Here is a 15,724-nt window from a genome sequence, read left to right as displayed (position 1 = left end):
AATGGATTCAGGTGTTGGATTAACACCCAAAAGCTGTGGTCCAAACTAATGGGTTAATTTCTAAATACTTTGCTCTTGGAAGGGGGAACAAGACAGGGCTCACCCCCTTCTCCTTTGTCGTTTTGTTTAGCCATAGAGCCATTGGCAGCAGCACATAAGGGGGAGACTAATTTCCCAGGTGTCATTGTAGGAGGGATGGCGCATAAACTTATGCTTTATGCGGATGATATATTACTTTTTTGTATGTATGAGAGACAGAGAGAGACAGAGAGAGAGAGAGAGAGAGAGAGAGAGAGAGAGAGAGAGAGAGAGAGAGAGAGAGAGAGAGAGAGAGAGAGATATGGTGTGAGAGACAGGAGCAATAGCTCTGGAGCTCAAGCTACAGCCTCAGGGGGAAAACACTGCCCTTTCTGCCCCAATAAACCTCATCAGGATTCCTGACATGAGGGCCGCGGGATAGACATTTCTTCACGCTATGCTGTCTGCTGTCCTCCAGCACTGGGAAAGGAGCAGAGGTGGTTTAACATGCTACACTGTCCACACTGCTGCTAGTCATGAGCCCTGTCACAAAAACCTGAGAACTTTTCTAATCCACAAGTTACTTCTTTGAAGGGAGTATTTAGCTTCAATTTAGCTGTTAACTTTAGCACTACAATTTAGGGTATGTTGAAGTGTCTCCATGAGACAGACTTTGTGTGTATGATCTGGTATCCTGGAATGATCTCAAAGATGTATTAATGGCTGTTAGAAGCAGACCTATGATGACATTTAAGCTGATGCAACATGTGGTAAAAGCACATTACTGCCTGCAGGTTGGTAACAGAACTGACACAGGATTTTTTTAGAGAAAGAGTAGGGATGTGTTAGTCTGTCTAGTCACCCCTGAATCAGCAGAAACAGGCAGTGTAAGATTAATCACAGCGCTGCAGCAGGCTGCTGGTCTCTCTCTACAATACATCCTATACATTTCACACAGAGACACATACAATTAGAGCATCACCACTCTGAGAGCCAGGGAAGGGGCTATAAACAGGCCACAGGAATGACACCCAATTACTGCTGCTTTTTAACGTCAACTATCCATTTCCTTCTACAAAGATTGCCCATACGTGTGCACTTACAAAAATATATATTGTATGTACATTTACAAAATCAATCAATTAACAGCAAGAAATCTAAGATAAATCCCCAGCATCGCATCTCTTGTGCCACTGTGTAGTCTGCAGAATAGCGTGGCATTACAATTGTCAGTTAGCTTGAAGGCACAAGCCTAGTTCATGGCTACAACATCCTTAAATGGACATGTGAGGACATGACACTTCGGCAAGATAGCTCTCTACCCTTGTCCCCTTTTTCTCTATTGTAGTAACCCTGTCTTTTGTGAAGTGAAAGTAATGTTTGGGCCCTGAAGCTCTTTTGGCTAACAGGGCAGGATTCTAGAGGGTGTCCAGAAGCATCAGCATCACAGGGCTGGGTGATAGACCCCAACTCCCTTAGCACTCAGAGCCCCAGCTAATGCCTAGACTTTACCCACACTCCAACATCACTAACCCTAGGGCATTGCCTGCTTCTTTTCCTCTCTGCCATATCGCTCTCTTTTGCTATCTTAGTGTCCATTTATTTCCTTTTAGCCATGCCTGTCTTGACTAAAATAACTAAAGAAAAAATATTATTACCCTAAAAAACACACACAAGGACCAGGCTAAACCAGGATACCCATTTCCACCTGTGCACTTTTCATTTGTACTTGGCTAATTTATGAAGGCCAATTTGATGCAACAGTGAATACACCCTACCTCTAGGCATAATGGAAATGTGGTAATGATGGGAGAAAGGGACTGATCAAAGCAAATAAATGGAAAAATGTGATGGGTGCGATTGAGAGAGTGTGTGAAAAAAAGAGTGAAATGGGACCTGGCAAGTATGGATAGAGTATGGTGAGAGTTGGTGTGTGCCTGCCAAAGTGACATCCTGGTGTGAGCAGAGTCTTCCTTGGGTCCTCATTTACATTCTTTAAAAAAAAAAAAAGACAACTAAGAATTTGGTAAGGCCTTCTGTGCTTGCAGTAGTTAGTGAGTTGCAATACAAACAATTCAAGTAATAATGATCAGCATCACTGACAACTGTAATTGCAACAGTAGAATAACTCCAGGGTGGCACAAGGGCAAATGACAACATAGTAAGATGATGCTGTAAGATGTAAGATGTGGGTGGTTGTAGTGATGGCAGATGTTGAAAAGGTAAATATAACATCTAGAGTAGCTGTACTTGTAAATGCCTTAGACACACCATGTCACCAACAACAACTATTTACATTCATTTTCTGAATGTGACAAACACCCAGACTCCATACAAGATCTGAGACCAAACCGTTATACAACATAATTCCAAATCAATGATCCAGGCTGCAATCAAACTGCTTTCCCTTTTTTGCGCTGTGCATATGGAAGTTGTACAGCCACTCATAATGTATAAGTACCATAACGCAACAACTGTATGAAAGGAACTTGTGACTGATTTGCAACAGATCAATATGGGCTTCTTAGAGCTTTTCTACTTGCTTTTCTTATATTTTACCCCTTGAGGACAAAGTATTAGAAATGCCTTTCACTGCAGCACCACAAACCACAACCTCCCACTTTACTATGGAAATGAAGCAACACTCTCTGACACAATCTGAACCAATTCTTGATATGATACTCCTTATAAAAGGTAGGGATAATGGCAGAGCTGTGTTTGATATAAGACTATAAAGGTGTTTCTGTTGCGTTGGTATTTTCGCATACACTATACTGCATCATAAAGTAAAAAAGATCTGCTTTAGGTGGAATTTGTTTTACAGATGTATTCTGTAAATCTATTCTTCTAAGTAGAATGTACTGATTGACTACCTTGTAAACAGAGACCCTTGATTTTAATTTAAGCTAAAACACATTTAACAGCAAATACCTTCAAGTATAAAGTTTTTACTCTCTAATCAATGAGCTCCCTAAAAGCAGGGTAGGAAGACGGGGCATTGCACACCTGCTCACAACCTGGAGCATGTTAAAATGTATTTGGCATTTAACAAACTAAGTCATGTAGGTGGTTGATATATCACCTTTGTCACATTTTGAGCCAAGACATAATCAATATGGCCTGGTGAAATTTAGGTTGACAAGCGCTTGCTGTGACCTAAAAAAGATGCGACGAAGATTGTAATGGAAAAGAAGGCATACGGGTTACAACAAGCATTGTTAAGGTATAGTTAGACATTACTCAGAGGACTCTGCTCTTTACTTTAAAGTTAAGGAGGAAGTGAATTCCTTCACAATCTTGAAACATATTAACATATATAAATCACACTGTCTAGTGCAGCGGGATAGGGCAGGTTACAAAATATCAAAAATCGTTAGGTAAAGAAGAACCAGGGCTGCAACTCACAAGTAGTTTTATTGTTAATTAATCCCCCTATTATTTTTTCAATTAACCGATCAAATGTTTGGTATTTAAAATACTATACAATAGTCAAAAATGAACACCATGCCTTGGTAGGTGAGTGTTTACAGCGATTACCATATAACGCACTGTGTTGCATGTCAAACCTCTCTCTCTTCCCCATTTCTACACAGTCATCTGTCAAATAAAGGCGAAAATACGAGAGAGAAAAAACAAAAACCATCATCATTTCTGGATCATGTCTTTTCAAATAGCTTTTTTTGTTCAACCAACAGTCAAAAACCAAAAGATATTTAAATTACTATAAGACTGTGAAAAGTGACAAATCTTTATACGAGGGGAAGCTGGAAACATAAAATGTATGGAGTTATATCTGACTCAGCAACTTCTCATAAGACACATACAATTGTCCTACTTGAATGTAACTTACAGCTGCTAATCCTTTGGTCTGATACCTTTAATATTTGTTGATCAATTCATTTCAGATGTTGGTTTTGACTGTGTTTGAAGTGTATAAATACCACCATTCTGCACTGCATGCTGAGCTGGAGCCTTTGCACTTCTTATCAGAGCTTTAAATTACTTCGTGATACTCATTTTAATGCACAGTTCAGAGTAGCTGACACCACTTCTCCACTATCAGTGCTGACTAGATGGAGTAGAAGCATACTGCATTATAAGGGAGGGATGCCAATATACAGGAGACGCATACAAGCAGACCGAGCTGTCAGTAGTACTCAATAAAACATTGTTCATCTAAGTAAGGCAAATATTGACTCCAGTGCCACGTTATTATCACTTGGTGTTGACATAATTACTTTATTAGTACAATTGACAGAAATATCAATTGATGACTATTTAGATTATAGATCTGATCATATTTATTTATCCAGTTCTAACACCAAGCAGACTCTAAAATGTGTTGCTTTTCTCTTCTCTTTATATTTTTGTAAATCAAATGCTCTTACATTGTTGGGCTGTTGGCTGAACAAAATAAACACATCTGTTGCAATGGGCATTTTGGCATTATAATTGTAAGTATAAAGACTAGGCCTAAATGAGTAATCATGCATTCACATAATCAACAGTTAGATTAATGAATCAATTAATGACAAACTTGTTAAGTTGCAACTCTATTACCATTAACCAGCCACAGACATAACTTAACACTTGTCCTCCAACAGGGTAACAATAAAGACATACTCCAACCAGCCTCCCTGAATGTATCTGACCTACACTGGTGGATCTGGAGAGGAGCATACAGCAGACAACCAGTTAGCTCCCACTAAAAGCTTTTGTTTACTATTAGTTATGTCACCAGCACCACTTCCCGGGAGGGCCTCAGAGGGGGGGTGGGGTTGGGAAAAACGTGGAGATCAGCAGAACTCTATGACAAAGAGCTAACAGCACACTAAACTGACCCATTGGCTGGCGGCCCAACCCCAATAGATGTTGGATGCATACTCCCACCATAGCCAACAGAGCGAAAACAAAATGCACAACACCACACATAGAAGAAGAGAAAGCCAAGGCAGGAAAATACAGATGGACTTAAGGAGAGAGGGAGAGACAGACAACACTATTAATCAATAAAGACATTATCAACCACTGTGGAAAACACCCTCGAAAACTGCTGCAGTCCAAACAATACTTTTTGTGCAACAGAGGTAAAGAGCTAGTTGCTTGCACCGTCTACAGACTGCTTTTTGGGGTCTTGGATCATGTTTTACTGGTAGAGTAACAATTGTGACTTTTATAACACAGGGCTTGTGAAACCAAAACAAACTCACTCTAAACATATCAACCCACATACTCTGAATAAAGGGAAGCAGAATAGACAACACATTTGTGTAGCACAGTCTCAAGCCTTCACATGCAGCAGTAAATCTGAGATGACCAAATATAGCCCACTCTATGATATACTGTACTGTCTAATAGCAACCTAACATTAGGTGCTTTATGACATCAGGAGTATCTCTGTGATGTATTTGCCAATCAACAGTAGTCATTTTACTGCTAAAAGCAACCAAAGATATAATGGTATCAACACTGGTTTAGTTAATAGCACCAGTGGGTTGTGGTAATACTATTATTATTATTTTTAAACACCACAATAGCAGTTGGTGACAGACACTGTTGCCATCATTGCAGTGGGGGAAGGGGTCATGTAAAATGGGATTGGGCTTTAGCCTCTAGCTCATGCCCTAGCCAGGAGGATATTTCAGATCCCAACCTGTGCAATAAAGCTTCCTTCCGCTCTGAATCCATCGACCACATTCCACTGTATTGGCCTGCTTTCCTTGCAAGTATGTGGGATTCAGGTGGGGAGGCTTGACGTAATGCAACAGCTTCACTTCTCTGTTTCACTGTCAGAGTACATCAAATTGAGAATAGAAACCTCCTAATTCACCAGGTACCAAAACACAGGGGAATTCATTATTCTAATGACACAATAGTAACAATACTGACAAATGATATAATAATGGATTAGGATGATAGAGACTGATCATTTTATACCATTTAGTGCACGTGTCAAACTCAAGGCACGCGGGCCAAATCCGGCCCCTTGCAGATTTAGATCGGGCCCGTATATCTGTTTGGGTTCACAATAAATTTGGGCCCGTCTAGTTGTGTGCCAAACCAAAAACACAGGAAAGTGTTTTTTAAACAGCAATTACCTGACATTCAAAGCAGAATATGGCAGATTTGCCGACTCTGAGACTCAGAAATTCCCCCAGAGGCAGAGAGTTTTCATATTCAGGCTGTGAAAAGGTTGTTGTTAAAAAATGTATCATTGTTTTGCTTGATTTGCTAAATTCTATGATAGCTAAGGAACTCTTTTTATGACTTTTGTAGGGCTTCATGTCAACAAAAATGCGACAAAAACCGTACAAAAATGTCGGAAAAAGCAACACATTTACAAAAAGGCGACAAATGTCTGAGAAAGCCACAAAAAAGTCGGAAACAAAAACAACAAAAATTATTTTAAAAAAAGCTACCAAAATGTTAAAAAAAAAAGTGACATGCAGTAACAAATGCACGTCAATAAACTCTACATGTGTGGCCCTTGGTGTGATTCTCTTTTTCCAGTGTGGCCCTTGGTGAAAATGAGTTTGACACCGCTGATTTAGTGTGTTCCTCTGGTCATGACACATTATTTAGCAACAGTGTCCAACCTTTGAGTTTAAGTTGACAGATGTCTTAGATAAGGTGATTAGTTGACAAAGCTAAGGTCTTTTTCTAAATCCAGAGATTGTTTTAATAGGTGCAGGAGAAGGTTAGCTTTAAAGGGCTTAAGATGTAGTAGAGATGTTGAAAGGTGTACAGGGATCCCAGGCGCACAAAAAGTGGCAGGCCTTCTCAATCCTTGGACAAGTACTACTTTAGTGTCTTCAGAGAACTCCATTAGCCATGCTGAAATCAGCAATGTTTTCATCAAGAGCTGATGTCCTTCCTTGGTAATTAGATTGTATAACATAGTTATTATGAGCACAGCACCACAAAGAAGTGCATTACATCGACCATGTAAAACAGTTTTCATCTGACTGCGGGTCGTGTTTCATGTTAATATCATCAAGAAACTTTAAGAACATGTTATGTTTTACAACTGTGAAGACTCAATGTGTGCATGTGGGATGCAGACAGCACATTAATAGAAGATACTGTACCTGTCAGTGAAGCTGGACTGTGTGTCACTCATTGGGCTTCCGGTTCTAGATTTGCAGCAAATTATATCCGATTAACATTTTCCAGAGTGTGATGAGGCGATTTCCTGGAGCGACCTTCTCGGGCATTCGTCTGAAGTAGGCAAGGATTTTGAGAATGGTGTTGACAATAGATGACTTATAGGACACTGCTGGGTTGTTGCAAGGCACGTCCAAATACTAGAGGAAACAAAAAAACTACATATGCGCTATCTGTAAACCAATAATCCTTGCCAAAATTGAATAGCAAGGAATCTACAGTGCAGACCTAAATTAATCAGGGCCTCTGTCGTATTAGCTGTGCAGTCAGATGATATCCTACCCCAGCTATAAACAATATTTTGCAAACACAAATAAATATACTGCGTCAGCTGGCACAAGTTGTCGTGCATGTATGAACTCCTTGTATAAATCCTTTGCATTCACATCCCAGTTTTCCGTCGATATGAAATGTATAAACAATATGTAACGTTATTCCAATGCAACAGACACCTTGGCCCAGCAATGTAGTCCGTCTGCCACCACCCCAGTTCGACTGATTGGCCTCGGTTCCTAAATGGTCTTTGAAGATGCTGAAAATTCCTCCAGTCCCATTTGGTATTCCCTGCTCCCAGAAATGCCTGTCTGTGACTGTGGGGACGACTCTCCCGTGACCATGAGAATCGCTCAATACCGAGTTTAAACGACCCGTGTTACAAATTAGCAACAACTGCAGCTAATGTTATACCGGTGTAAGACGTTAGATTAAAAAACAAGATGTGATATATGGTCGATTAAAAAAAGCACAATGGCTTTTCAGAAGATTCTTTCTTACGGAAAGCGTCTGGCGTTGAATCTCACCAGCTACCAGCTAACAAAACAGATGAGCTCTTTCAGCAAAAAAAAAAACTTTGCTTCGTATGCTCTTGTTTCGAGTGCAAACTAAGCAAACTCCCGTTCACAACAATGAGCCGGCCAACGACCGAAAAATATATATACAACACGGCATGAATGTTGACTGGCTTGCGATATGTTTCCGTGTTATGTCCAGAAAGTCTCCTTAGGAAAAGAAAATCCAGTGAAGTCGGTTAGCACAGCGCAACGTTCCTTGACTCCATGTTTCCAAAATTCAGTCGATTCTCGGCAGAATTCCCGTGGATGGAAGCAGGCTAGCTATGTGGCCAGCTAACGGGACAGAAAGTAACACCAGTCCTCTGTAAACAACGGCAAAAAGCTACAGAGGCGGTTAAAACTTCTAGCGAACATCAAACGCTGTTTTTTTTAACGCAAGACGTTATTTGTACAATGATATAACTTGCGGAAAGGTACCAAAAATCCCACTTTTGCCGCTAGCAACGCCCTAGCCAGCTAGCTGTTGGAGTCCAGTAGCGCTTCAACTAACCACTTCCGCCGGGAGATGGGAAAACTCATTTTGTTTCAGCATAATGTTAGGGAACACTGCTGCAAAGTAACACGACAATAACAACAACAGTACCTATGATACCACCACCACTACTACTACTACTACTACTACTAATAGTATGGGTAGTATAGCATTCATATAGTATTCAATGTATTTTAAAGTAACGTTAGGCTATACGTTGGGCATATATAAGTTATGAATAAAAAATATAACAGTATGGACCTGCACCGATTAATCGATTGACAAAAAATGAATCTGCAACAATTTTGATAATCAAATAATTATCTGTTTTATTGTTTTTTGGGGGGGGAAATGGCAACAACAATCAAAATCCCTGGTTGCAGCTTTTCACATGTGAATAGTTTTCTTGAAGACATATTACATTAGACCCTGGGAACTTGTGATGGCAATTTTTCACTATTTGTTGATTATTTTCTAGACCAAACGATTAATTGATAATGAAAATAATTGTTAGTGGCAGCCCAAATACTATTAGCCCACATTGACTATTGAACATAGACAGCATCTCTCTGACAGTTATACTAAAGACTATAGACTAAACAATTGTATTGATTGTATAATAATCATTGATAATGAAAAGAATCATTAGTTACAGCCCTAGTTGTTTAGATATGTATTGCGTGATTGTTTACTTTTCCATGGCAGGGGAAACCAGTCCTAAGAGTTTTCCAGTAAGGAGGCACTTTTCTTTAGGTGGTTGATAAACTTGATGATTATGCATGTTGTTGTATGATTATTTCAATGTTTTCATGGCTCTGTGGTTGGTCTGGGACTGGGAGAACAGTCATTATGTCCATTATTTACAGCTTACAGTCCAGTTCTTTGCCCATCATCAACAAGGCACTCATATGTGTGTGTGTGTGTGTGTGTGTGTGTGTGTGTGTGTTGCACTACCACAATGAATCTGTCCATATCCTATTTACCAGTGCTTGTGAGTCAAATTATTCTTCTCTACCGTCTCTCAATCTATTTTGTTTGTTTGTTGGTTTGGATCACCCATTCAGCATACTAAATGTATAAGGAGGTATGATTATCTTCACTGTGTTGTGCCTTGTAATTCTATTTAATTATTTATATCTCTGGCTGACACTATACTGTACAATACTACAATATTATGCAATACACTGTATTACATACAGTATCATCAGTGCCATACATGGTATTAAACTTTGCATGCTCCAATGCATGAAATCATTTAAAAACTGTTGAATTCATGCTGAAAAGGACAAAAAACTGGCCAATTTTGATCAACTACAAGTAGAATGTGACACAATGCTGTAAAAGCACCCCCAACCTTTTTTTTTTTTTTTTTTTTTTTTAATATTTTTATCTTAGCATTGCCAAATGACTGCTCAAGTCTCCTCACTAATCATTCATATATCATTGATATGACACCATCATGTGGACAGTTTAGGTAACTGCAGTCTCAATCCAATAACACGTCTGAGTATCGGTGGCATTTAATGATGCAAATGCAGCTGATCCCTTAGTTTTAGTTTACATTTTGTCGTTTAAAATTGATTTAAAAGCATACAAACAATCTATCACATCTTTATTTGACTTCACGCAGAGATTACAAAGGCAAATCATGAAACCCCAAACAGAAAATAGTTCTTCATTACTCCTATACTTATGTTTACAGTACAGCACAAGACAAAAACCAAACAAAACATTAGGAAAGTACATTCAGATAACTAAGGCACACACCAGTTAGATTTTTACTTTCTTGGATATAATGGTGGTGATGCTCACATAGTACTTAACAGTGGCAGCCAGGTAAACAGCAACACATCAAATCTCAGTCAAATTTAAATAGGAAAACAAAGGGATGGCAGACGTTTTAGCACATTACTGCATATATCCATGTGCACTAAAGTAACAAACTAAAAATTGTCATAATACTAAGAACACCGATATAAAGTCTGAGCACAATAAAAACCTGGTAGTTTGGTAACTTTCTTGGCATGGAACAAATCCAGTCGCAGAGCGGGCTCAATCATAATATTTTTTCCACATAACAATCCACCTGCCTTTATACCATAATGCACGTGTGTGTTCTGTCCAGGCAATAAGGTTGGAATCAATATCACAATATTGAGATGAATATTTTTCTGAAAATGAATATCACATTATGGCAAAATCACACATAAAATACTAAAACTCCCACAAAACTCTTCACACATAAATCCAAAAAATTAAATTTTTTTTGTTGTATGTTAGTATGTTTGGAATGAATGGAACACAATTTTGCAAAACAATAACCCAATATCATTATATCATCTCAATATGATTTTACTGACAGTTGATAAATGATACCTATTTCCGAGCCCTACTGTAGTTGTGTGTGTCACTGCCTTGTGTTAAGACTAAATGTAAAAACTAACATGTTAGGGGCTAGAAACAAAAGATGCATGCATGATTCCACAGGTTTTCGTCTTCTGAAAGTATTGTATGTTTGTCTTAAAGATTACTAGATCTATCTATCTATCCATCTATCTAGGACAAACGGAGTGTAGAGCTTGTACATCTCAAAAACATTTAAAGGTGCTGGATCAAAAACATAGAAACATAATAACTGAAAAAGAAGTCAGATAAAAGATCAGCACACTGTACAGATAGCTCATAATACATTGTATTTAATTATCTTGTCTGACAAGATCTCTGTGAGACTGAACCACGACTATTAAATTAAATTAAACTATCAGTACAAAGTATGGATCCTTTGAAATCAGAAACTTCAAATAATTGAATATAATATAAGGTACAAATTCTGAATCTGACACAATATAACCCAACATTTTAAGCTATTTAGAGTTAACATATATCCAAATGGACTGCAAAATAATAGCATTGCCACTGTAGAACTATGTAATTGAGAGGTTTTCTCTTCATGTATCATTTTACACAAAGCAAATAAAATGAATGACATTTTTTTTAGGAATAGGATTTCAGAAGTGTATAGGAATTGCAATATATATTGCTATAAAGTAGATTAAACAAATTAATCAAACACATCACACACACATTTCTCTGGAGTCCATCCCAACTTTCTGGTATGACTTCATCACCCTGAGTGCACCTTTCACATCTGCGCAAAGTTTCCCATGCACCAAAAACCCCACAGAATCACAAGGAGGACAGGGATTACATGTTAACTGTCTCTTTCCTAACATTGAGCTTTCCTTTGGATCAAAACCATCACATATGACTAGGCCACAGTTCACTGCAACCTCTGTTCATGTGTTTATAGAAAGTGCTTTGGTTTTCAGTGACATAAACTACATCTGTGTTGTTTGTTAACCGCACATTTTACACAATAATCAAACATGTGTTCAGCTGCAATATCTGCATAATTTATTTCAAAAATGTGCAGGTGTTAGACCTTACAGATAGATCTCACAGGATTTTTCTCGACTCAGTTTAACATACAACAAGTTGATTTTCTTTGTACTTTTCCTTGCCCGTCCAAAGTGAAAAACAAAGACACAGATTTCCTTTAAAGAAGCACAAGCCGATCAGTCCTTCTTCCCTTCATGACCATTAGCTGCCACTGTCTTTTGTTGGACTCTCTTCTGTTTGTTCCAGCTCTTGCTCTTCCGAATGGCAAATCGAACAATGTCCACCATAAACACCCAGGATAGAGCGTACATAGCCACTCCCCCACACTTGATAAAGAATCTGGGCCTCGGGGAAATCAGCTCACAGTATAGCATTGTGCCTCCCACAAAGATTCGCATCATCACAAACAGCAGCACAAACAGGACGTCCACAATGTCCCCCAGCAGTGTCCCGTAATGTCCTGTCTGTTTGAGGAACCAGCGTGCCTGCAGGAGGGGGTTGGTGATTTCACTGCCAAAGAGTACCGCGCAGGACTCGATGCCAGACTCCCCCAACCAAAGGGTCAACAGGATTCCCAGGATGCTCATGGTGTGGTGGGCCAGCATAACGGGTCCCTCTGTGCGGTAGTACACACACCAGGCCATATCAAAAATAAAGTAGCCTAGGCTCACAACCATGGCACTTATCTGAAGAGCAGTGTTTTTAGTACCTGTACGGCATTCACAAGAACAGAAACAGACAGTTCTCAGTGAGCATATCTTTTAAATGCAATACAACAATCATGCAATCACAGAGGCAACACAAGTTATTGCTGTGAGGGGAGCACATAGTTATTAATATCACCATGTAGAAACAAACTTCTGATAAGTAACTTTACAGAATAGAAGACAGCAAAGGTAAAATGATTTGGTCACTGCTGAATGGTTTATTCACATTTTGAAAATTGTTCCAATTGGTAGTTCTAATTTAACTGTTGACACTACTAGACTAGCTGTATCAAGTAAAAAACACATTTTCAACAACATACTAATCAATGCAGAGCTAAAACAATTAGTCAATCAAGACAAAATATATCTGCAACCAAGGTAAAAATCAATTTGTCATTTTTCAAGCAAAAACTTTGACAATTTGAATCCACAGTGTCCTACCTGGATAAGTGAAAGGCCAGGGTCCATCCACATAGCCTATGTATGATGTGATGCAGACTGCCAGGATGCCGTGTACCAGGGTGACAAGGCGACAGTTCCACTCGTAGCTCCTTGACGCGTTAACGTTACACAAGATAAAGTAGAGAGAGACCCAACAGGACAGGCACAGGAGAGCACCAACCACAACCAGTGCCATCTTCTCTTCTATAGACAAAACAAACAAGAAACCCTAACTAACAGTTTCTCTCAAAAACATGTCTGTTAGCAGTCATCAATCCAACTTTGAATCACATTACACAAAAAGAGAAAAATCTATAGAGGCACATCTTGCGCTGTAATATCGCTTACAGTAGAAAGAGACAGCATTACCGTCCAGAGACTTGGACTGTGCAATCCTTTGTAAGTGACCAACAATTAGCCTTTGCTTGAACTATAATAGCACTATAGTTGGCCGGCTGAGGGTCTGGTGGGGTGAGGGGGACGTCTCTTCTTCTGCTGTGACGTTTGTACAAGGAGGTGAGACCATGCAGATGGGCAGGCCCACCCTAACTGGGCTGGAACAAGATGTACTGAATCTCAAAGACTTCAAGCTAGTTTCAGAACTAGATGAGAGGTTACTGGGTGCTGGGCCTCAGACAGTTCTCATGAGAGAAAGGTTATTTCAGCTGTTGTTAAATTACATGAGTAATAATAATAAAATGTACTGTTGTTGTCTTGCTTTTATGGCTACATGTCAGGATGGCATAGGGAGGTGAAGCCGTAATATTATATGTTTTCTTTACATAACAGCATGCAAAATAGGGTGGCAATTACAAAATATTTTCTCAATTAAACATTTTAAAATGTCAGATATTTGTGAAAAATATCCATTATATAACCCATTATAAATATGTGATGTATTCAAATTGCTTGTTTTGACCAACCCACAGTTCAAAACCTAAATATATCCAGTTTATTATCAATATATAGAAAAAAAGAAAAGAAAAAAAAAGCATCAAATCCTCACATTGGAGAGGCAGGAAACTGTGAATGTTTAGCATGTTTAGCTTGAAAATGACTGAAATTATTAATCAATTATCAACTTATGGATTTATCATTTCACCCGTCATGTAAGCTGCAATGGGTAGATGAAATACTAGGACTGTTTGGAGCTTTATGAATGAGAGAACATAAGAAGGTTAAGTTTGGTTAGGTTTTATTCTGTCATAAATAATCTACAGGTAACACACTTGTCCAAACACTACAAACCAAAACAAAGGACACAGATCAAAATCCAACATGGGATCTGGACAAGCAAAGACAAACATATCAAATGGAATAAAACAAACTATGTAAATTATAAACAGCATATAACAAGGTGTTAATACAATTTAAGTGAACACCAGAATAGACAACTCATTATCTCACATTTCCAAATCTGTTTTCTTTACCATTAGGCAAAATAGATACAAAAGATAGATTGCAGATCTTAAGTACTTCATTGTGTTATGTTTTGTAACCTCTGTGTTCTATGTGGTAGGCTACTGCTATCTTGGTCAGGACACTCTTGTTGATTTTTTTTAAACCTTGGTTAAATTAAGTTATGTAACGTTATAACGTTACACACATGTGAGTTAACGTTACTAGGACTGTTTTTTGAATGGAATACGTTTTTAGGTTTTTAGGATGCTTACATCAATAAGCTGTAGCTACATTCAACTATAACAATTTAATGTTGCCATGGAAGTCTGAAAAAAGGAACAGCTGATGCTGGTAAACTAAAAAGGGCAGGAGGTCCAGAGCGTATCCCTAGCTACTGTAAGAGGATGCTCTCACACCGGCTAACTGACCCAATTATGGCTCAATTATGCTGGCAAACTAACCAATAGCAAGCTAACGTTAAGAGGCTAACAAAGCGTTTTCCTAGCTATGAGATTGTAAATCGTTCACAAACGCAGTAAATTGTCATTACCTTGAGGTGCACATATGGCTGTCTCTTCGTTTACATCCTGCGTGTTTTGTGTCCTGTGAAGATATGCTTCTGAAGGAGACTGTCAAAGGTTTGTTAGCAGACACTGCTATCGGTTGGCTTTGACGTGAGCTCCGCCGGTGATGGTGGCAACAACAGCTTCCTTCAGCATCCCTTCATTCCCCTTCCACTTTATTAGCCGTTGTATATGCAGATGTAGCAACTAGTAGCTAGCTAGTGCTAACGATGATTATGCCCTGATTGTATTATCCCATACTACACCGTAGTTTAGGCAGGCTTATTAAATATTTAACCGAAAAAGCACATTTCCGTCCTTCTTAATATCTTCCCAAAGCGATTGGAAGTGACTTTTTTTTTTTTTTTTTTACAGAATGGCGACACCTTGTGGTCAATAGCACATATTACACACAAGTTCTCCTCCAGCAGGCAAGAGGACAAGATGGAAGAACTACATTCATTATTAATATCACTAATATTCTAATGTGTAATAGAGGTGCTGCACAGTGGTGTTGTGGTTTCAGAGAACATCTTACCTGAATGACCTAGGTTGAAACCTTGATACCAAGCCCTACCGAAGTGTCCACACACAATGCATTCCCACCCCTTGCTGCAGCTATGCCTGTGCTTGACCTCCCAGGAGTAGGTCATTAAACAAATATTTTCCACATGAACACAGGCTGTGACCTTTGCTAAATGTTACCGT

The 15,724-nt window shown here is 38.9% G+C and overlaps 2 protein-coding genes across 7 annotated transcripts in view; both read right to left on the bottom strand.

Annotated features, from left to right (window-relative positions):
• The window catches only part of arhgef12a (Rho guanine nucleotide exchange factor (GEF) 12a), a 56,864-nt gene extending 48,333 nt beyond the window's left edge, over positions 1 to 8,531 (bottom strand). For 2 of the 3 annotated variants that reach the window (XM_031297037.2, XM_031297038.2), the window contains exon 1: positions 7,107 to 8,531. In XM_031297037.2, the coding sequence (XP_031152897.1) occupies positions 7,107 to 7,138 (32 nt within the window). In that variant the 5' untranslated portion in view covers positions 7,139 to 8,531. The remainder of the gene's footprint in view (positions 1 to 7,106) is intronic. The other variant, XM_031297040.2, reaches the window with a different exon arrangement.
• A 1,478-nt stretch (positions 8,532 to 10,009) lies between these two features.
• tlcd5a (TLC domain containing 5a) lies at positions 10,010 to 15,366 on the bottom strand. 4 transcript variants are annotated; one of them, XR_004897423.1, is made up of 4 exons: positions 13,401 to 13,642; positions 13,053 to 13,256; positions 11,984 to 12,613; positions 10,010 to 11,757 (listed from the first exon to the last, which is right to left on the bottom strand). XR_004897423.1 is itself a non-coding variant. In XM_031297035.2 (3 exons), exons 2-3 carry the CDS (start codon positions 13,246 to 13,248, stop codon positions 12,081 to 12,083), a joined length of 729 nt encoding a protein of 242 aa, XP_031152895.1. In that variant the 5' UTR covers positions 13,249 to 13,256; positions 15,004 to 15,366; the 3' UTR covers positions 10,010 to 12,080. The 4 variants fall into 4 exon arrangements, 3 of the variants coding, with proteins under 3 accessions (XP_031152895.1, XP_031152894.1, XP_031152896.1); XM_031297035.2 differs by lacking the exon at positions 13,401 to 13,642 and adding an exon at positions 15,004 to 15,366 and having other exon boundaries at positions 10,010 to 12,613; XM_031297034.2 differs by having other exon boundaries at positions 10,010 to 12,613.
• Positions 15,367 to 15,724: the final 358 nt, after the last annotated feature.

This window comes from Sander lucioperca, chromosome 5, assembly GCF_008315115.2.
Source record: "Sander lucioperca isolate FBNREF2018 chromosome 5, SLUC_FBN_1.2, whole genome shotgun sequence".
NCBI classification, from domain to species: domain Eukaryota; kingdom Metazoa; phylum Chordata; class Actinopteri; order Perciformes; family Percidae; genus Sander; species Sander lucioperca.
Note: the sequence above shows the minus strand (reverse complement) of the source record. Positions and strands in the feature narration are given on the sequence as shown.